The 22,826-nt window shown below is 41.8% G+C and overlaps 1 protein-coding gene across 5 annotated transcripts in view; it reads right to left on the bottom strand.

Moving 5' to 3' along the window:
- Itprid1 (ITPR interacting domain containing 1) overlaps window positions 1-22,826 on the bottom strand; it is a 168,136-nt gene that overhangs the window by 96,817 nt on the left and 48,493 nt on the right. For all 5 annotated transcript variants that reach the window (XM_087204511.1, XM_087204512.1, XM_004856460.4 and 2 more), the window contains 3 exons: window positions 14,386-14,437; window positions 12,382-12,468; window positions 10,323-10,525 (listed from right to left, as the gene is read on the bottom strand). In XM_087204511.1, coding sequence (XP_087060637.1) covers window positions 10,323-10,525; window positions 12,382-12,468; window positions 14,386-14,437 — 342 coding nt within the window. The remainder of the gene's footprint in view (window positions 1-10,322; window positions 10,526-12,381; window positions 12,469-14,385; window positions 14,438-22,826) is intronic.

Here is a 22,826-nt window from a genome sequence, read left to right as displayed (position 1 = left end):
CCAGGATCCCTGCCAAGCCTTATAAGGCTAAGCCTCGCCGGACCCCCGCTCCCTCTCCCTCCGTCACTGCTTCTAAGGCAGCCCCACCCTCGTGGGAGGTTCCGCCCCTATATCCCTCCCTTCAAGCCTATCACTGCCCGCCTCCGCCCCCAGATCCGCCCCAAAAGGACTCCGGGACTGACGAGTCTGCGGGGGAAGCACTGCGGGGCGGCTCTGGGTGCCCCCTTCCTTATATCCCTCCAGGCCCCAACACTCCCGCTCTGGCATGTCCTGTTGTTGATCCCCAAAAGGAACTCCGGGACAAAATAGACTTTCTAAAAGAACAGATAAGGTTAGAAAAGGAACATCAAGAACTTATTACCCAGCTTGAAGGCCTAAGAACAGGCAAGGCTCATGAAAATGTCCCTAGAGAAGACCCCCTTAAGCCGTGACCCCCCCTTAGAGGGGCAACACCCAGGGTGCCATCCGGATCAAGGGTACCCCTAGAACTTGAACCTGTGGAGGCCTTCCCTGTCACTGAGACTGTTGACGCACAGGGTCAGGCATGGAGACACCATAGCGGCTTTGATTTCAAGGTTATTAAAGAGCTTAAAACGGCTGCGGCTCAATACGGGGCCACTGCACCTTACACCATGGCTATTTTAGAATCGGTAGCAGAAAATTGGCTCACCCCAATTGATTGGCAGACTCTGGCCCGTGCCACCCTTGCAGGAGGTGATTATCTGTTATGGAAGTCTGAATATGTTGAAAATTGCCGAGAAACTGCTAGGCGCAATGCTCAGGCGGGAAATGGTTGGGTGCTTGACATGCTTCTTGGGGAGGGGGCCTACGCCGCTAACGACCAACAAATGCAATTTGATGCGGGATTGTATGCCCAGATTCAGACCACAGCCACTAGAGCCTGGAGAAAACTCCCTTCCAAAGGAGACGTAAGTGCCTCCCTCACTAATATCCGGCAGGGGCCAGACAAGCCATTCGCGGACTTTGTCCACCGCCTTCTCACGGTGGCAGGCCGGATTTTCGGGAGCGCGGAAACGGGGACGGATTTCGTTAAACAACTTGCTTTTGAGAACGCCAACGCCGCCTGTCAGGCTGCTATCCGCCCCTATAAAAAGAAGACTGACCTTTCCGGCTACATTCGCCTTTGCTCTGAGATTGGGGCCGCCTACCAACAGGGCCTTGCCATGGCAGCTGCCATGCAAGGCTTCACAGTCAAACAATTCCTGCAGCGCCACGTCGGCAATAAGTGCTTCCGGTGTGGGGCCACCGGCCATTTTGCTAGAGAATGCCCGACCGCTAAAATGCAGGGCCCCAACGCTCCGCCCCCAGGGCCCTGCCCCCGATGCAATCGGGGGAGGCATTGGGCGAGTGAGTGCCGATCCAAAACTGATGCCCAGGGCCGACCCCTCCCCCCTCTCCAGGGTTCGAATTCGGGAAACGGGAAAGGGGGCCAGCCCCGGGCCCCCAATTCCAAACAAATTTACGGGGCGCTCAATTTTGCTCCAATAAACAGCAATCCATTTCAGACCTCGTCAGAGCCACAAAAGGAAGTGCCGGATTGGACCTCAGTGCCACCACTCACACAGTATTGACCCCAGAAATGGGAGTCCAGGCCCTCGCCACAGGAGTCTTTGGACCCCTACCTAAGGAGACCTTTGGCCTCGTAATAGGCCGAAGCAGCAGCACCATGAATGGACTGCTGGTCTACCCAGGAGTGATTGATAGCGACTACTCCGGGGAAATTAAAGTTATGGCTTCTTCCCCCAAAGTTATTAACACCATTCAATCAGGCCAAAGATTTGCTCAATTGTTACTCCTTCCCCTTCTCTCTACCTCTCATACGGCTCTTAACAGCGCCCGAGGCAGCCAGGGTTTTGGCTCATCCGATGTCTACTGGTCAGAGATGCTTTCAGCGCAGAAGCCTCTCATGACCTTGTGGTTAGATGGGAGACAGTTTTCTGGATTGGTAGACACTGGAGCTGATGTAACTATCATAAAGGGAGAAGACTGGCCTCGGGCGTGGCCATTAAAAGACACCCTCACCCATCTCAGGGGTATAGGTCAAAGTCAAAATCCTAAACAGAGTGCCAAAGATCTGACCTGGAGGGACCAAGATGGTAATCAGGGCACCATTCAACCTTATATCATCTCAGGGTTGCCTGTCAATCTATGGGGGAGAGACCTATTATCACAAATGGGGCTAATTATTTCCAGCCCCAATGAAATTGTCACTATGCAGATGTTTAAAAATGGGTACATTCCAGGAACAGGGCTGGGAAAACACCCTACAAGCCTTACTCACCCCATTGAGCCCATCCCTCGGCCCCCTCGAGCAGGGTTAGGCCATTTTCCATAGGGGTCATTGACACTCCTGCGGTCCATGCTGAAAAGATCACCTGGCTCTCAGATGATCCAGTGTGGGTCGATCAGTGGCCCCTCTCCAAGGAGAAGTTATTGGCGGCTCAACAGCTGGTGCAGGAACAGCTTCATGCTGGCCATATCATTCCTAGCCATTCCCCTTGGAATACTCCCATTTTTGTCATTAAAAAACGGTCGGGAAAATGGAGGCTCTTGCAAGATCTCAGAGCAATCAATAAAACCATGGTACTTATGGGAGCTTTACAACCCGGTCTTCCCTCACCGGTAGCCATCCCCCTTGGATATTATAAGGTTATTATTGATTTAAAGGATTGCTTTTTCACCATTCCCTTACATCCTGCTGATCAAAAACGCTTCGCATTTAGCCTTCCGGCGACCAATTTCTGTGCCCCAATGCAGCACTTTCAATGGCTAGTGCTGCCCCAAGGCATGGCCAATAGTCCCACCCTGTGCCAGTCATTTGTAGCCACAGCACTCCAATCCACCCGAGACAATTGGCCTCAAATGTATATTATCCATTACATGGATGATATCCTCATGGCGGGACAATTAGGAAGTGAGGTTTTAGCTTGTTATGCTGACCTTCGGCGGGCCCTTGAATCTCGTGGCCTCCAGATTGCCCCTGATAAAGTTCAACTAACAGACCCTTACAGTTACCTCGGATTTCAGATGAAGGGACGTCACATTTCCTCCCAAAAGCTTACCTTACGGCTGGACAATCTTAACACTCTGAATGACTTCCAAAAACTGCTCGGAGACATTAATTGGCTCATGCCCTATCTAAAACTCACCAAACATGACCTGAAGCCTCTCTATGATACCCTGCAAGGTGATAGCCACCCCACTTCACCTCGGGAACTCACGACCGAGGGGCGCAAAGCCATTAACACAGTAGAACAAGCCATCCAAAATCAAACAATTACCTTTATAGATTATAACTCTCCTTTACAATATATCATCTGCAAAACCTCTCTTTCTCCCACTGCTGTCTTTTGGCAAACCGCTCCCCTTTTGTGGGTTCATCTCCCAGTTTCTCCTAAGCGGGTCTTCTATCCCTATTATGTTGCAGTTGCAGACTTGGTTATCTTAGGCAGAGACCATGGAAAGATGTATTTTGGAAAGGAACCTGATGTCATTATCCAACCCTACCCTAAAGATCAGATCGATTGGCTTATGCAGACTACCGATTCCTGGCCAATTGCTCTCACTTCTTATTCAGGGCTACTGGACAATCACTATCCTCCCAACAAACTCATTGACTTTGCCAACAGACATGACTTCATTTTCCCAAAAGTCACTTCTTGTTCTCCTCTGCCAGAAGCCCTATCCATTTTTACAGATGGTTCTTCCACCGGGATGGCTGCCTATGTGTGGGACGATAACATTGTCCAATTCCAAACCGCCCACTCTTCGGCCCAATTAACGGAGCTACAGGCAGTCATAGCGGTCTTTTCTGCATTCCCTGCACAAGCTTTTAATCTCTTTACCGACAGTGCTTACATTGCTCAATCTGTCCCCTTATTAGAGACATGCGGACTGATCAAACTTGCTTCTCAGACTGGTGGTCTTTTCCTCCAATTACAAGATCTAATCAGAAAAAGATCTAAATCCTTTTTTATTGGGCACCTTCGCACCCACTCTAACCTACCCGGCCCACTTGCAGAGGGCAACCGCTTAGCAGACCTCGCCACAAGACCTCAGGCTTTTGCCTATTCAATAAATACTGATGCCTCCATTCCGATTGACCAGGCACGGAAGGCACACCAATTCCATCATCTTAATGCTCACATGCTTCGCCTTATGTATAAGCTTACTAGAGAACAAGCTAGACAAATTGTTAAGGCCTGCCCTACGTGTACTCTGCACCTTCCTACACCTCATCTGGGAGTTAATCCTCGTGGCTTAATTCCAAATGCCCTCTGGCAAATGGACGTCACACACTACCCTGAATTTGGCACTCTTAAATATATACATGTCAACATTGATACCTATAGTGGATTCATATTTGCCACCCTGCAGTCTGGGGAAGCTACTAAACATGTCATTGCTCATCTCCTCATTGCCTTCTCAGTACTTGGATGTCCACAACAAATTAAAACAGACAATGGTCCCGGCTATACCAGCTCTGGCTTCTCCAAGTTCTGCAAACAATTTGAAATAACACACATAACGGGAATCCCATATAATCCTCAGGGACAAGGCATTATAGAAAGGGCTAATCTCACACTCAAAATTACTTTAGACAAAATAAAAAAGGGGGAATGGTACCCTACCAAGGGGTCTCCTAGAAACCTGATATCACATGCACTATTTATTCTTAACTTTTTAAATTTGGATGCCAAAGGTTTATCTGCAGCCAACCGTTTCTGGCAACCAGAGACGCAACGACAATTTGCCTCAGTGATGTGGAAAGACCCCCTGGACCACTCATGGCACAGGCCCGATCCTGTACTTATCTGGGGCCGAGGATCAGTGTGTATTTACTCCAAGGAAATGAAGTCGGCCAGGTGGCTTCCAGAACGCCTAGTAAAACAAGTTGATAGGCATGCTGATGATGCCGATGACCTGACATTGCCCAATCTCAACCAGTTAGTAATGGCGCCTACAACTGCTATCTATTGATCATAAAGAGTATAGTATAATTCCATTTGGCTAGTTATATTTGGGTGCACCCTAATTTATACACTGTCTCAAACGTTTGTCTGTTGTCTGTTGTTTGTGTTCGTACAGTTGAGCTCAATATGTTCCTTCCTTTTTAAAGGATATTTGCCTATTGTTAAGTTGCCTCATAGATAAATGTTATTGAATTGAAGACATGTTTTCCTCCCCAGGTTGTTAATGGATCAAAGTACCCCTGGAATTTATTTTATGAAAGTAATGTGTATTAGAAACAGTAATCAATTGCAATTGACAGTTGCAAATAGAAAAATATAGACTCTTGGTTGTCAAAATGAATTGAGATGGGGACTCCCTTTGGTGAATATAGAAGTGGCCACCCAGAAAATGATTATTCTGGTCTTAATTCATCAAAGGGACCCCTTAGTAAATTTTATATCATATAATCTTATGGGAGATATATCATAGTGAATCTTATCTAAATAGGTTGTAAATTGACTGTATTGATTGTTCAGGATATTTAAACACTGAAAATGTTGTTACAAAGCGTTCATAGTGATTAAGTTCTGAAAATGTTATTGTAATATGCCCACATTGGTTATCTTCAAAAGCTCAATCAGGTTAGCCTAACTCTCTTATCTATAGCCCAGCCTTGTTTATATCGCAAGACAAATTCTGCTTACAGGCTTTGAAGATGATACCCCTGATCCTGTTGCACGGCCTGTTGCTGCTCCTGGCATCAACAACGGAGAGCGGATTTCAACCAGTTAACAAAGAACAATTGCTCACTGCCTTGTATGGTAACCCCTGTGATTGTACAGGGGGCTCTGGTAGGGTTGTGCCCTCAAGTTACACTCGCAGTACCGATTGCGGTGATAAGACTGCCTACTTAGTTTATGAGGCCGCATTAGCAGGAGGATATAACCAAAAATGGAAATGTGTCCCTAAACCTAAGATTATACCAACAGTCAATGACAAACCAGGGCCATGCCCTGCCGGGTGTGTCATGGCCACCGAAATGCATTCTACCTGCTATATTGAGGCCCAGCAATGTACCCATTCCGACGGGAAAATATATTTAACTACTGTCTTGCAAAGAACTTACAGTGGCTCCGTCGGAGGCGACTGGGATTTTCCCAGCCCCAGAGGATACTCTAAATTTGGCCAGGCCTCTTGTCGCGGCACTCCGGGCAAAGACGTCTGTTGGCCGCCACAGGCCCCCATCCATATATCAGACGGTGGAGGGCCTTCGGATCAGCTCCGGGAAGAACGAGTGCAAAAACAACTTGAAACTATCATCCAAGAGATGTATCCCTCCTTAAACTATCATCCACTGGTCCTTCCCAAACCTCGAGGCCCAGACCCTGACGCCCAAACCCTGAGTGTCCTAGAGGCCACTTATCATGTGATCAATACATCCAACCCAGCTTTTGCTGCAGGTTGTTGGTTATGCTTGACCCTTGGCACGCCCCTGCCTCTCACCTTGCCAAATGTCGACCAAACTGACCATGCCAACAGTTCTAGTTACAATTGCAGCTTTTCCCTGCCCTTCAGGGTCCAGCCAGTACAGTTCAATGCCTCAGTTTGTTATCTAAATTCGGGCAACAACAATAGCTTCGACATACATGTTGGAGTCCAAAATTTCTCTCTCTGTTCGGTAGTGCTTAATGACTCTGCCGCCATTTGCCCTGCCCTGGGTCACGTGCTCGTCTGTGGAGGGAGCTTGGCGTTCACCTCCCTCCCCACTAATTGGACTGGGCTGTGCGTGGTGGCGACTGTTCTCCCGGACATCTCCCTTATTCCTGGAGATGAGCCGGTGCCCTTGCCCAGCTTTGACTATATCGCTGGGCGACATAAAAGGGCCGTCTCACTGGTCCCCTTGCTCGTGGGGCTAGGGGTGTCTGGCGCCCTTGCCACTGGCTCTGCTGGCGTCGGAGTGGCGTTACATTCCTATGCCAAATTATCCAACCAATTGATTAATGATGTTCAAGCTCTCTCCAACACTCTTACAGATATACAAGATCAGATTGACTCTCTGGCTGAGGTGGTTCTTCAGAATAGAAGGGGTCTGGACCTCCTCACAGTGGAACAAGGAGGGATTTGCATAGCCCTAAATGAACATTGCTGCTTCTATGCCAACAAATCGGGGATCGTCAGGGGAAAAATTCGCGAACTTCAAGAAGATTTAAACAGACGACGACAAGAACTCATTCAAAATCCCCTCTGGACTGGCCTCAATGGTTTTCTCCCCTATCTCCTCCCTTTGTTGGGGCCTCTATTGGGTCTACTCTTGCTCATTTCTTTAGGGCCCATACTTTATAACAAAATTGTGGCCTTCCTAAAAGCCCAACTCGAGGCTATAAAGACAGCGCCCATACAGGTCCATTATAATCGGTTAGCCATGGCTGATCAGGATGAGTACCTGGTGAGAGGGCTGGCAAGCCAATGACGGGCAACTGAGCAAGCGTGCCATGCCTGAGGGAACTCTCGTACGCCGCCTAAGACAGGTGCCAGAGCCTTGATTCTCTGGTTAACCGAGGACGGGTAAGGTGCACGGTGCAGGCACGTATGTCGCTCTGACCCGACAGGCTCAGCCCCCGCAGGCTTGACTCTCCTGACGCTTTTCTAAAAAATAATTTTAAAGGGAGGACCTGTAGGGGGCCCTGCCCCCCCCCGCTGGAACTCTTGAGTGCCTTCTACGGACATGCCCAGGCTTGCTGCAGGCCTTTGACGGACATGCCCAGGCTTGTTGCAGATCTACCCGGCTACAAGGAAGTATCCCCAGTACCCTCCTCTTGCTCCTCCCCTCTAGCCCTATGGTATATATGTTGTAGCAACTTCCGCAATAAACGAGACTTGATCAGAAACCTGTCTTGTCTCCATCTCTCGTGTCCCCTGTCCCCTCTCATCCTCGCTCCCCCTCTAGGGTCTCCGTTGACTTACCCGCAGGCCGGGACAAATAGGTAATGTGAAATAGGAAGAAAAGGGGCAAAGGGGAAGGAAGTGGAAGGGCTAGGGGAAAGGATAGAAGGGAATGGGATTAATATGAGAAAATGGAAAAATAGGAACAAAATCTTTGTAAATAGGGAGGACTTGAAGTGTTGAAGGGAGGGCTGGGCAAGGGTGAAAAATAAGAAAGAACCAAGAGAGACTATGTAAAGGTGCAAATTTCCAATGATGAATGTCATTATATTGTACACCTAAAATGTACCAATGATTAGAATGAATAATCGATAATGGAAAATAGGAAGGAAAGGTCCAAAGGGGTAGTGGTAGTGGGAGGGCAAGGGGAAAGGAAAGACGGGAAAGGAAAAAATGATGAGAAATGGAAAAAATGGAAATAAAGTCTTTGTAAATAGGGAAAGGTGGAGGGGGTGAAGGGAGGGCTAGGAATGGGGAAAAAATAAGAACCAAGATGCATTATATAAAGGTACAATTCCCAATGAGAAATGTAATTGTGTTGTATACCTACAATGTACCAATAAAAGAATTAAAAAAAAAAACCTATAGGAACTCTTCAGTTTTGGACATTTCAGAATATTTCTGATCACATTTTTCCCACCCCCCAAATTATGCTTTAGTGGAAACAAAATTTCTTTTGTGACCCAATGGGCATGACCCAATCATAATTTAGCTTTTATGATTGTCTTCTACCCATCCTATAGCTGGTTTTTATACCTAGATTAAGATAAAGCCTATCAATTTTATTGGTTCAGTCAATTCAGAGAACACAGTAGTCTGAAAGTATTGGTGCCATGTTTTATTTTTGCCTTTGGGTAGATTGAATGGAATAATTGATTCTCATCCTCATGTTTGAACTTATTGTATTGATTCTGAATGAGACATAATTATCCATTTTATCTTTTGAGCAGTCTACTAATTTTGTTATTCCTTGTTTTATATTCAACCTTCTCAGTTTTCTTCAATCCAAAGTGTATTGGTGAGTGCTAAGCAGCGGATATCACAGTAGGCCAGGAAATCACAGGATCAGGGACCAATTCCTAGTTCCTCTATAATCCATGTGTCAATTTCATTTGTAAAATGTTTACTTCACAGATCAGCTTGAATACTATTCAAATATTGATGTGTTATTATTCTCCCCAAATAAAGAACTGATCAAAGAACTTACATTTCTGTGCTGTTTGAGGAGACAACAAAGAACAAAATTAATTGTTCTAGGAATGTAAAGAAACTTTATAACACAACACCTTCAGGTTTATGTACTTATCTTTAAAAATTTCATAGCTAAGGTTTTGAGACCCATTTTACCCACATGAAATGAAGGAAAAGGAACTAAAATGAAAAATCTAAGTGACATTTTTGTTTTAAATAATTATTTGAGAAGAACACTTCATCTCCCTTGAATTTCCTTTCAGTGAATTTATTTATTTAAAATAATTTATTTCAGAAACAAAAGTTTGTCATTTTGTCACCTGGAATTCCTCCAAAGTTTATTCCATGAAGGTGTTCTTTGGCTCTGCAAGAGGGATTCTACATTTAAATCATTTTGAAAATGCCATACTACATCTTCTCTGAGAGACTGAAAGTGCACCGTAGCATACCGAAGGAATGTAATAGCAAATAAACTGAAAACTGCAAGACATATGCCCCCAAATTATTCAGATACAGTACATATACCCCAAGAACAACTTTAGTAATGTCCTAGGAAAATGATTATACCAATCACTTGCTGGGTAAATGGACCAGTATGTATATAACTGTAAGGATCAGGCAAATCTACAATAGAATAATAAGGTAAAGGTGTAAACTGTAGGGGTCTAAGCCTCATAAATGAAAAAATTAAGGTTTTACCTAATGATTTATGATAAGCCTTGTCTGACAGCAATTTTTCTGTCTCCTTGGTGTGTGGCTATGATATAAATAAGTGACACTCACCAGTATCACCAACTTCTTTCCTTCTGGGAATATGTCTGGTTCCCACACTTTCAACACCTGGGTTATGTGGCCATTTGACTTGTTGGCCAACAAAACCTGAACAGACCTAATATGTGTAAATTATGAGTGGAATAATTTAAGAGTTGAGTACAGTTCTCCCTTTCTACTCTCCTTGTCATTTTGGAATAGTGATATTCCAGATTGGTGGTGGGGGGCAAGTCTTCGAGTGAGGACAGTATGGTACAGATCAGCCCTTCTCCCAAAGATATAAGCCAATCTATAGCAGATGTATAATTGAGAAATGCTTTCTGTTTTAAGATGCTGCAAGAGAGGTGTTGGCTGTGACTGCACACAGTCTACCAGCCCATGCTGCCTAGTATTGTGGCCTACTATTGTTATTGCTGAGATGCTTGTTTATATTCTGCACTCACCATACAAGTCAGGGTTCTCAAGGTGCATCCGCTGCTTCTGAGCTTCAAGGAAAACATGGCTGTCAATTCCTCTGACTGCTGAGCCACAGTGAAGGAATCTGGCTGGGATTTGTGTGCAGATGTCTGGCTCATCAGCACCAAAACCTAGATCCAAGAGAATCTCCACAGGATCTTTTTCCCAAAATTCCAGCCATTCAGGAATGCTGCAATAAAAATAAGAATATTTTCATTTAATAACAGCTCACTTAAACATAAGCCATTTGTTTCTTCTGGAAAATGAGTGAGACAGGAACCTGAACAGACAGATGGTACATTCATAACAGATCATATATACTTACTTACAGGACTGTCAGTCACCCCACTCAGGGACTGCCTGCCTGTACTTTACATATAATGCCGTGAGTTTATCCATCTGGCTTTTCATTCCCCTAGTGGGCACATGTTAAATTAGATAAGGCAGGGAGATTGTAGAACAGAAGCCGGAGAGTGTACAATGACAACACCAAGAAGTGGTAATTGATGGCAAGAGAGGAAGCAGAAAAAGACTGCCAACAGGAGACTCACAGAAGAACACTGTTTCAGCCTGGGTGACTCCTCAGCTACACAAATCTATCAGATATTACTAAGTGCAGATAACAAGGACTGATGTTTACAAATAATGATTTTGAGTCCCTAGCTAGGATTAAAATATGTTCTGTTGTTTTTGAACTTGGCTGAGAAACAAAAAATGCTTTTGTCAAAATGTCCCAGTCCACTTTGGCACTGAAAATGGTAAACATTAGCTTTGTGGAAATTGTATTTATGTATACTAGCCCACTTCCCAATTACAGAACTTCTCCTGGGTTACAAGCTACAAAACTTGTGGCCTCTCTTGGCTTCAGAACTTTTGATAAGGTTTTACCAGGTTTGCTTGTGTTTTTTTTTTCTTGGAAGTTACTGCTTGCCATTACTTTACATGTAGCACTAACAGATTTATTTGAGGTAGTTTAGATAATTTTACTGTCATAGCTATAGTCTCATGGGCAGGGCCATTCACTGCCACCACACCATCATGTTCATTTTCTAATGTGTCATGGAGATCTGGTGCTTTGACTCCTGATTCAATCAAGGAAAAAAAGAGACTGAGAACCCTTGGCCGAAGGGCATCATTTTAATCATCAAAACTCACTGGAGAGCTGGGGGTGCCACTCTCTCAATTACATTAACATAGACACCTTAGAAGAGAAGAGGTTCAAAGAAGAAAATGATACCTGGTGAGAAATATAAATTGGACATGAAAGATTTAACCTCTTATCAACTTCATTGTACAAATTTTTATTCAATCCATTTATACAAATATTTATTGAACATCTGCCATGTTCCAGGCTCTATGGAAGTACCCATGGCAAAAAAAAAAAAAAATGAAAAAAAGATAATCCTCACCTTCCAAAAGGTATAGCGTCATGGTCAATAATATAATTATTGATTGATTTGCCATTCAAATGGTTTCATATCATGATGAAAATATTAACTTTTAAATATACATTTCATTGTGTAAGAAATACATATTCACTTTATTTTTTAAAAGTTATCGTATTACAAATAAATGTCTCTCCTCTCTTTGCATCACTCTTACTAATCCTGATCCCTTTATTGCTAAATCTATTCTGGACATATTTCTATATAGTTTCATGCATGCTTTGTAGATTTCCCTTTTTTGCTTTATAAATAGTAACACTATGCATCTTTCTTCATCTTGTTTTTTTTCTTTAAAATATAACTTGAAGATCTTTCTAATAGGTAGAGATATGTTCTCCATAAATTAGGTATATCTTGTGATTTCTACCTATTTTTTTTTACTGTTGTATGTAATTTCATACAACTAATGAGCCAATTGTTCATTTGACTATTTCCCCATTAACAGATTTTTAGACTGTTTTCAATTTCACTGACTCTTATCTTTTATTCATTTTCACATCCATTAACCTAACAAATATTTCTCAAGTGCTTATTTATAATTTCATGAAATCTGTTGTGCAGAATCACTTCTCTGAATGAAAAGTGCCCAGAAATCACATACCTTTGTGGTACACTTGCAGTAGCATGGCAAGAATTGAAACTGGTCCCTCTTGATAGGGTAGGAGTTTCTAAAAACTGGTGGAGAGATCTACAATGGGAGAGGAAGTACCAAGGATGAGACATGTTGATTTAGAGTCCCCAGGGGGTCACTGTCAATCTTTCCCTTTAGTTTCTAAAGCCATAATGGCCATGCCTTTAAGGAAGAACTTGCAGCTGAGGGGTTGCTCCTCCTTTCAGAGTGTTCTGTCACAGAAGGTGTGAGAATTTAAGTGTTAGGTGCCCGCTAGTGCTCGTTATAAAGGTGACAGAATGTCTCACTCTTGACAGATGGCAAATCATTGGGGGACCTTTCATAAACACAGCTTTTCTAGGCTTTAACTTTGGGGAAGAAGTTAAAATTATGTGATGAAAGAGGTACAGTCAGCAGCCACTGAAGCAATTTCACACTAATTCTCCTAACAGAGAAAGATTTCAGATTGCATGGCTAATAATCTCTAAGTGCTATCCCCAGGGCTCCTGTGGCCACTAAAATGCAATAGTCAGAACTCTTTCATTACAAAAAGAATGGTCATCACTTGATCCAACAGGCCAGTACTGCAGATCATTTGAAAACACTTCCAAAGAGACGGGAACTCTACTATAATATAGTTCATTTCTACATAGCTCATCTAATATCATGGATCATACCTAGTACCATCAAATATAACAGACAATTGGCATAAAATTGAAATGTATTCAAGAATACAGTATGGATATCAATGTTTCCAAAGACATCAAGCTATCTTACTTGGGCTGCCAAAGTTGTCTAAGTCCTATCCACATTTAGTAAGAATGAATAGACCCCACATTTTCCCTGTTTAATTGCATCTTTTCTTTAAAGCTGAGAAAAAAACAAGTTGCTTTTAAAACTATAGTTATAGCTTGTTGGGATCCTTGAGTACAGGCAGAAAACATTCATTTATTGCCTCATCTCAGTTTATATTAGCCCCCCATGATTTAGTTTTCATGGGTTTAAAGAGTTTAAAGGGCACACACCTTATTTTTTATTGTTCAGCAGAGTGACCCAGAAGCAGCCCTGGCCTTGGATCCAGTAGTGTCCATGTGGAGTCACCATTTTAATAAAGCCAGGGAGCATGAGCTGGTCACTGAACTCAGTTCTCAAGTTTCCTCTTTGAGAAACTAACAGGGTTGTGTGGGAGATTCTTGTGGTCACTTATAGCTTCATAGTAGCAAAAAAATCAACCAATCCATTAAGGAGAAGGACAATGAAAAACAGCATTCCAGGTGTGAATTGGTAGGAGTAAGAGGGCCACAGTGATCCATATTCAGTTTTCAGGTAGTTGGCATTATCCAGAAAATGCAAGGAAGATGCAAGCACTGGAAGTAAAGTTCCTAACCTTGAAGAGTTCATAGTTTATCTTAAGCTACAGTGTGCCTCAGAATCATCTGAAGAACCTTCAAACTGAACTCCAAACTCTACCTTCAGATTTCCTAGTTCAGTATGTCTGGGGTAGGGGCTTGAGAATTTGCTTTTCTCTTGGGCCCCAGGTGATCCTGGTGCTATAGGGGACCACACATTGAGACCTCGTCTCTACTTATATTAAGAGACTCAAGTGTCCTACCTAACTTTGGAAATTATATGTATTATTATTCTACAAACAGCATGATGATTAATAACATTGGCAATATGAAAACATGAATGTAGCCATTTTATGAACAGGTCTTTATGAACAGTTGCACTGTAGCAGAATGACATTTATTCAGAGGTTCTAATTAAATATCCCTCAAGTCAGCATTTGTTGAGTTCATTTTGCCATCCGTTTATGAACATCTAAGGTACCTCTGTTTCTCAAGGCTAATGAAATGTTATAGGCATTGATGCTAAACCAGTGACCTTTCAGTAGATCCCAAGATCTATGGTATTATTAAGACACAGTTCTACTCCATTTATCATAGATATGGCTGTAAAATGTCGGAGTGAAATTACTCTGATTCTGCTACCTACCTCATGTAGTCTTTCACAGTCATTTGAACCATTCCTTGATCATGCAAAGAAACTGCAAAAACAAAAAAGCAGAGGTGAACTTAATTTCCTTTTATCTCATGGAAGATTTTCTCATGTCCAAGTAACCCAATGTTGGTTGAACTGAATTTCCATATCTAAGGTTGTATAGGCATAAAATACAAGGGATTTCTGTGGTGGACAAGACAGTGTGATGGATGGCTAAATGGTGTGGCAAGTACTTAAAGAAAGGTACATGTTCCACTGAGAGGGAAGTCAGTGACAAAAGGAGGTGTCTGCAAAGGTTTCATGGAAGAAATGGTATTTGTTCTGAAGTTTGAAGAATGGGAAGAATTTCACGAATGGAAAGGAGGTATTTCCATTAAAGGTGAGGAAAAACAGTGTCTGTAGTAAGTGTAATGCACAGTGCTGGGACTGGTATGATAGGAACACATGCAAGATATCTACATAAGGCCCACTGAGGAGCAGGGATGATGCAGACAAAAGGAGATATGAAAGACGCAATGCTTACTGAGCACCTTCCGTTTATTTTTATCATCTAATCCTTCCACCACCCTTATAATTGAGGAGTTAGCTTCATTTCTCAGATAAGGAAAATGAGACTTGCAGAAATTTAGTAATGAGTCCCTAATTATACAGTCAAGAATAGCTGATATAGAAATTTATTACTACCTTTATTATTAATCATAACAGTGAAACTATTTATTTAGTTATATCTTTGTACAAGGCAATGTACTGTGTTACATGTACAATCTCTTTTAATTCTCACAAAATGGTGAAATAGGTACTATTAATTCTCATTTAATGGAGAGGAAAATTGAGGCTCAGAGAGGTTAAAGAAATTCTCATGGCTAGTAAGATGCCACAGCTTATTTTAGTTTATTGTTGCTGTTGTTGTTTTGTTTCTTTTCACAACGCCACACTGCCAACAGAATGCCTTGTAGTTTATCTGAAAGGCAGAAAGAGGAGTTTTATGTATGTGTCAAGCCAAGGTGTTTGTTTTAAGTTTTTTGAGCAAGGAACTAAACATGAGAGAGAAAATGCCAAAGGTCCATTTGTGTGGTGGAAGTGCTGGGGACAGAATGTCTGAGAATATGCATGAAAGTGGAAGTCTCAGCACCCAATTTGGGGGTTCTTGTAGTATTCAGACACTGTCACGACATAATATTTGGCTGATATACACAAATTTTCCAGAAGGCTCACTGGTCTCATTTTCTTTCAGTCATGCTTTTCCTGGGTACAAATGTATAACATGTTTATAACTGGGAAGTGTTTGTCATCTTTGTGATTATTCAAGAACATAAAGTTTTTCACCATAGGAAATGTTTTGGAGAAATACTAGATGGACAAACCTGAGCAACTGAAACATAAAAGAATGCTGAAAATAATAAAGCATTGCAATTGGGAGTCCAGGATTCTTGTCTGGGTAGAGAATCTATAAATAGACCTCAAGTTATCTATAATCTTCTCTGTGTGTGAAATCTGGGGGGGGGGGAGATAGGAGTATTTATGATTTTGAACAAATTTTTAAAAGGCTGAAATACTTTGCTAAGAAAAAGGAACACTGGTCTAGAAAGATAAAAGACTGGAGATATATTATTGAGATATGAGTGAGTTCTTATCTAAGACCAGATACACAACTACAATTTAAAGAGGGGGTGAGGAAATAGGTATACCAGTATCTGTCTACCCTACAAAACAAGTTGAGCTCTGTCACCACAAGAGTCAGATAGGGTGAGAAACATTCGTCTATTTCAAAGGTTGAAAAACACAGTGATGATATAGAAGTCTGTGCTTTACTCTCAAATCTGTTCCCACAGTGGAGTTCATTAATCAATTATATAACTTTCTCAATGAAAATCATCAATCAATTATATAACTTTCTCACTGAATCCAGATAGTTTCTCAGAATCTTCAGGAAATGCATCAACATCTGATTGTGATTACCTCATAATATGATGTGTATCTGTCTTTCTTTGCTTAGAATAAACTTAATGTGTATTTGGAAAAATACAGTAATATTGGAACATGTATGTAAATTTCAAAGGTCAATAACTTGAAGAAAATATGTAACTGCTTCCTAAAACATTCCAGGGAATATTTTCTTCCGTTTTACTTTTCCTTTACTGTATGAGGCACCTCCAAGAGTCAGAGTTTGAAAATTCATCATTGCAAGACACAAGTCTCTCATCCAGGCAGGCATTGTAGCACACTTGTTTACAAGGGTCTACTCACTGTCAGCCTCAGAGCTACTCAAACTTGTAAAACCACCACAATTGATTCAAGTTGTCACATGGAAAAAGCCTATCAATCAACTTATTAATGTCAAAAGTGCAAGTACAGTTCAACTTTTAGGCAATAGTATTTTAAAGATTTAATACCAAGATGAATTAGATAATAAATTGCCCAAATGGAAGATAAAATAAATATTTACCATTTCAAGTCATTTTCCTCCTTATTTTCTGCCACCATTTCTATAAGCACTACCTCTGTGTGCTGATTTGCATGTAACTCACAAGAAAACCTCCATTTTTGCCTCATCTGGAGAATTCTGGAGAGTTTCTGAGCACGTCTCATCTAAAATATTACACTTTTTAAAAACATTTGCCTGCATACTCTGCCAGTACCAGTGCTCTTGTCATGGCCTCAGTCTTTTCTTATTTTCTCCTACTGCCGTGGGTTTCCTAGAAAGTGTGAAAGAATGTACACATACAGTCCAGCAACCTGGCACCACACTAAACTGCAGACACTGTTGGAGGAAGAGATCCATTTTCAGATATCAATGAAAAGACCTAGCTTAGTCTTAGTGCATTTTCAAAAGCCCTGGACTTTCTGAAAATCTAGCCATTCAGAAAAATGTGGTCATTTAGAATCTGGAGCCCTTTACCCAGGGTTTCTGCATGGGCTCTCATGTCCACACAGATATAGTAGCCACGCTCCAGGGACCATACCCCTCTGCACTGCCATCATTGACAGTCACAATCTGGTTGCCAGAAAACCAAAAGCAGCCTCCAGGAGGAAAGGAATTCCTAAAGGTGACACCTTTTCATCTGCAAAGATGCCCAGCTTGGTCACAGCAGGAGGGTTTCTGGTCTGATGGGACATAAGCATGCCTTTCAGTTTTAGCACCAGCTGGGAGAAGGGCCTCCTGCCTCCCACCATACAACTAGCATCCTGTGAGCCCCAGCCATCACCAACAATTAGGGGATGACAGCATCCCCCCTTCCTGAGGCCCATGCTCACTGAGGTACAGATACAGCTTTTGCATTCTTGCCTAGACTCCTTGTACTCTTTCTTCTTGATCTTGTTGAAAATGACACAAATGTCTATCTACAGCCAGTGCATTCAGACATTGGCCTCTCTGCTGCAAAGCTTAAATTTTGGAGGGAAATGTGCCAAGGAAAATTGATATAATTTTTAAGCTCACGAGATAGGCCTAGTTTTTAAAATTGTGATACAATTATTAAAAATTAATTAGGTTCACTTCCTGTTTACATTTTACATTCCCAGGTCCTCTCTGTCCTCAGAGACCAAGTGCTATTTTCACAGCAATGTCGAGTGTGCTGACTTCTTGATTCTCAAGGAAACAGCAATTGGCCTTTGCAGCATTTGGGCACAGAAAGCTCAGTCTTGCACAGGGCAGTGTGAAGTGATTATCCATTGTCTGTTGGAGGGCTTTTATTTTTCTCTCCATTTTGCTAATTTGTAAGATAAACTTCCTAGAGCCTGACGATGGGCTTGTCAGGGTCAGGTCTTGTTTCCCTTGGCCCATTTTCAATAACTAACTTGAAAGGAGAGGCCCATGATATGCCATTTCTCACAGGGATGGGGATTCCCAGACTTTCCTTAAAATGTAGAAGAGCCAGCAGCTCTGCCTTAGTGTCTTCAGGGCTGGGATCTGCTCTCCGATTCTTTTCAGTCTTTGTGCTGCCTGGTTCATTCATTAGCAATTACCTGCCTGGTTCCCAGAGGCATTTGAATCTGTACCTCTGATGAGAGCAAGAGTCTGATGCATAGGGAACGCCCTTACAGGACAGACAAAATGCTACTGTTACCCCAGATTTCCTTAAGCTCTGCTGGGATCAGGCTTGGGACTGCCTCAGGCAGGAGGGGGAAATTTTATAGATGGACCTCTGCCCACCACAGAAACATCCGGATTAGCTTGGCCTTCTTTATTTCCACACTTCTCTACCTCTCTCTCTTTTTTTTTTTGGTACCGGGGACCGAATTCAGGACCTTGCGTTTGTGAGGCAAGTGGCAGAACTACTGAGCTAAATCCCCGGGCCCTCTCTACCTGCTTTTAAAATTTTTTGCCACCTTTTTTTCTTTTCAGGATAACCTGTTAGGCTTTAAAAATCAGATTCTATTTTCTTGAGGGAGAAGACAAAAAGCAAAGTTAAGTCCTGCTTTGCCTGCATTTCCTCAGCATTGTTTTGGGGAGAAATTAAAGTGAGGAAAAAAGTCCTTGCTCTACTGAATACATCCCATTTCATGGGATGAAATTCCAGTTCTGATTCCCTTCTAGATACTTGAGTCTCCAGCCACCCTCCCTACTGTTAGGTGGACTTCTGCCATCTGAAGCAGCAGATACCACACTTAACCCTGCAAAATGTATTACTGGAGAAGATGTAGTTAGATATGCAGAAGGCACTAATTAGCACCTTTATTGGCTTAGAAAGCATTTTTTATTTTGGTTTTCCTAAGCATTTCTGACTGATTCATGGAAGACATTTGGTTCTTTGGAATATCATCCAATAGACTAATCAAATTACATTTTCTGAGGGCTCTAAAATAATAGCATTCTGCAGTTTTCTGCACATTTAACTCCTGCATGACCAGGACACTCAGGAGAAGCAGTCAGCAGTATGTGTTTGGTGCAGGCAGCAAATCATTAATCCATGTTCTTACAAAAACAGAGAGAGAGAGAGAGAGAGAGAGAGAGAGAGACTGACTGACTCACATTCTGCTTAACACTTAAGCTTGAAAACTTAAAGCTAATTGGAAAACTTGGCTCTTTTCCCCCTTGTCCCATATCTATTGGTTTTTCCAGGTGGTGAGAATTCTTCTCCATTCCACTGCTGACCCCCAGGGTAAGCCCTTGTTTCATCAGTCCTTAGTCCATTACAACTTCTCCCCAACATGTGCAGTGTACCCTCACTTCACTGTCAGGATAAACACTAGGATCTGCCATTTATCTCCTCACTGTAGTGACTTCAAGACTTGCCAAAATAGAAACAGCAAAGGTATAATACATGTTCTATTTCCCAGCCCTGCACTTACAGCAGTTACCGCTAATTGTAGTCATAAATTATTCATGACCCCCTTTCAGGTAAACAGAGGCAAGTCATCAAACTCATGTTTATCCCAGACCCCTGTTACAACTTCCCATGTCTTTTAACTACCATACCATGCCTGTGACATCAAATGTGAGTCCCTCTTTCTGGATCTTCAGACTTTTATAATCTGAGAACACTCTAACAGAAAAAAAAATCCTATCTTGCTCCCTAGTATGAAACCATCTTTCCACTCTAGTCATTTTCTAGTACTTTTCCACACATATTTAGTTTTATTCTCATTTCTGTGCTTTTGTTCAAATTCCTATGACTTCCACCAAATTACTTTTTGGCTTTGCCTGTTTGCTTTTTAAAATCATATCCTCTTTGATTGATCAGCTCAAGTATCATCTCCAGAGATTTCAAATCTGACGACAGCAACTTCACTAGCTTTGGGGGCAATCAGATGATTTAGAGATAGTTCCTACCTAGAAATCCCTGTAAGGATTACAGTTTTCTCAAGGAGAAGCATCATATCCCTAGTAACTTGAAGCAGCACAGACCAAGTACCACGTGGATAGAATCAAGAAAAGAGTTTTGTGTGTGTTCAGAAAGGAAATTACAGCTCAGTGCAGAAGTCAGGAAGGGCCCTATACAGACTATGGAACTTAGGGTCAGGCCTCAAAAGCAGGACAAGAGGTGATCAGAACAAGAAAGACTTTAAGATAGGAGAAGTTGGATGAAGAAAGATGAAGAAAAAAATAATGTAAAGAGAAGAGATAGTTAAGATCTTAACTAATTACATTTTTTTCTTAAATTCTTTTATTGGTCCATTTTAGGTATACAATACGTTTACATTTATCAATGGGTGCTTGTACCTGTACATGATGTATCTTGGTTCTTATTTTTTCCCTATTACCTGTGCGCCCTTCACCCCTCCACCCTTCCCTATTTACATAGACTTCGTTTCCATTTCTTTTTTCTTTTCTCATAATTTTTCCTTTCCATTCTTTCCTTTCCCCATCTCCTCCCACCACCTCTACCCCTTTGGACCTTTTCCTATTTCTAAATGAGGTCTCATTCTTGTGTTCTGTATGGAAATGAAATGGGAGAGGGGGCGACATTACTCTCCTCACTCAAAGTGAAATTCATTCCAGCGCTGGCTTCCCTACTGATCTCTTCTGAGGCTTGGCACAGAGTGGTGAAATGCTGTGATTTGCTTTAGGGTGGGTTCTAAATCCAGTGATTGGTATCTTTACAAGAAGAAGAGACGTCACACAGGAAGAGGAGGCCATGTGAAGACAAAGTCACAGGGTGAAAGATACAGCTACACATCAAAGAATGTCATGGCGCCCCTGGAAGAGGGGCAGCTAGCTTGGCTGACACCTTGAGTTTGGACTTCTAACCTCCATACCCTATAACAGAATGAAGCTCTGTTTTTTAAGCCAAGTATACAGTAATTTGTTGTTTGCCCCAAGAAATGAATGCTCATTCACTTTATATACTTTTAGGATTTTACAAGTTTTAACAGGACTATTTTTCCAGTTGTGACTACTTTTCTTCCTCCTCTGCAGTTATTTTTTTCCTTTCCCCCAAGTTTTCTCCCTGACATTCTCACCATGACCTTCAGATCACCAATTTTTGGTACTGCTCAAGCACCCACACTTCCCAGTGTGACTCTGAGCTTCCTGGATTTTGGGGTGCATCTCTGGCACTGCGGCTGCAGCCAGGGCATAGAGAGGCCCATGGAAGCCTGGATTTCCAGCATCTCCATCTGCCTTTAAGCAGCTATGACTCAAATCACAGCATTTCCCACTCTGTGCCTCAGATTCTTCACCTGCAAGCCAGAAATGAGAGCTAAGCATGTGTCCACACAGGTCACTGAGTTTAATATTTGATTGATGAACAAGGGCCTTGTAAAAGCAAAGGTTCAACTGAATCTGTAAGAAGCTATTCCATTATTATTAAAAGCCTTACTGAAGATGAAGGAGCTGCCAAATGGAAGCTGTGGCTCTCTGAGCTCAGAGCCATGTTTGTGGATGACCCTGTTTCCTCCAGGTCGTTACCTCCTATCTCTGATTTTGCAGTTCATGACTTGGTTCACATGAAAAGTCATCATTTGCCTGTAATTTCGGGGTGTGAGGATATTAATACAGTTACTAAACACCTCAAAACTAGGCCTAGGCTTCTCGCCATGACCCATGCAAGGTCACTGTCAGGGCACTGTGGAACGCTGGCTGCATTTCTTAAGTTTTTGTGTCTCCTTTGAGTCTGGACTACTATGAAGAGAGAGTGTGTGAAATTTGATTTATTGGAAAAAATCCTTAAAAATTTTGGGATAATGGAACTTCATATTTTTAAAAATAAAGCAGCTTGATGAAAGAGAAATCCAAATAATACACTTAGTTTTATCTTTTTAAAGTAAAAATTCCCAAATTTAAATAAACTTTTGTAGATAGTAGTCAATCTTCACTTAAGATGGCAGTGAGAGAAGTAAAAGAATTAAAACCAGGAAAGTAAGTTACAACTAGACTAATAATGTTTTCTTCTTCATCATTAAACTCTTTATTTACATAATTTTTTCCATGTATATTATTTATGGCACGAAGTCAATTTTAAAACATACTTTTCTCACATTTTAACATCTATCAAATCAACATGTGTTTCATAGTAAATGCTGCCTTTCATTTGTAATCATCCAGGTTTCATTTTCTCTGCCTGAGTGTGCTTTTAAAGTAAGTACATTTTATAATTTAGAAATCATAGATTCTAAGAAATACAGCATTTTGTTTAATAAACAAAACATGGAATCCATGAGACCTGTAATTAAATTTATTTTACCTTTTAAGAATGCTCTTATCAAAACTCAGTGAAACAAGTGTAATACATTTTTCTGCCTCAGAAATACTTGCATTGTTTGTTTTAGAATTCAATCATTAGAAAGAGATAATAAAAGTATAATCTTGAGAGGAAAAATAGAGAAATTAGATTTAGAAGTAAAAGCACAAAACAATATGAGGGAAAATTAAACAATTTCATTTCCATAATTACATCTTTGTAAGTGGATTCATAGAACCCAGTGAGTTTTCTGCTGCAATCTGAGTGTTGACTCTACAAGAGCCTTAGTTTCAGCCCCTAACCTGCTGTTGC

Source organism: Heterocephalus glaber, unplaced genomic scaffold, assembly GCF_053883595.1.
Source record: "Heterocephalus glaber isolate CG9 unplaced genomic scaffold, H.glaber_assembly_v1.0 deba00000546, whole genome shotgun sequence".
Classification (NCBI taxonomy): Eukaryota; Metazoa; Chordata; class Mammalia; order Rodentia; family Bathyergidae; genus Heterocephalus; species Heterocephalus glaber.
This window is presented reverse-complemented; position numbering and strand designations above follow the sequence as displayed.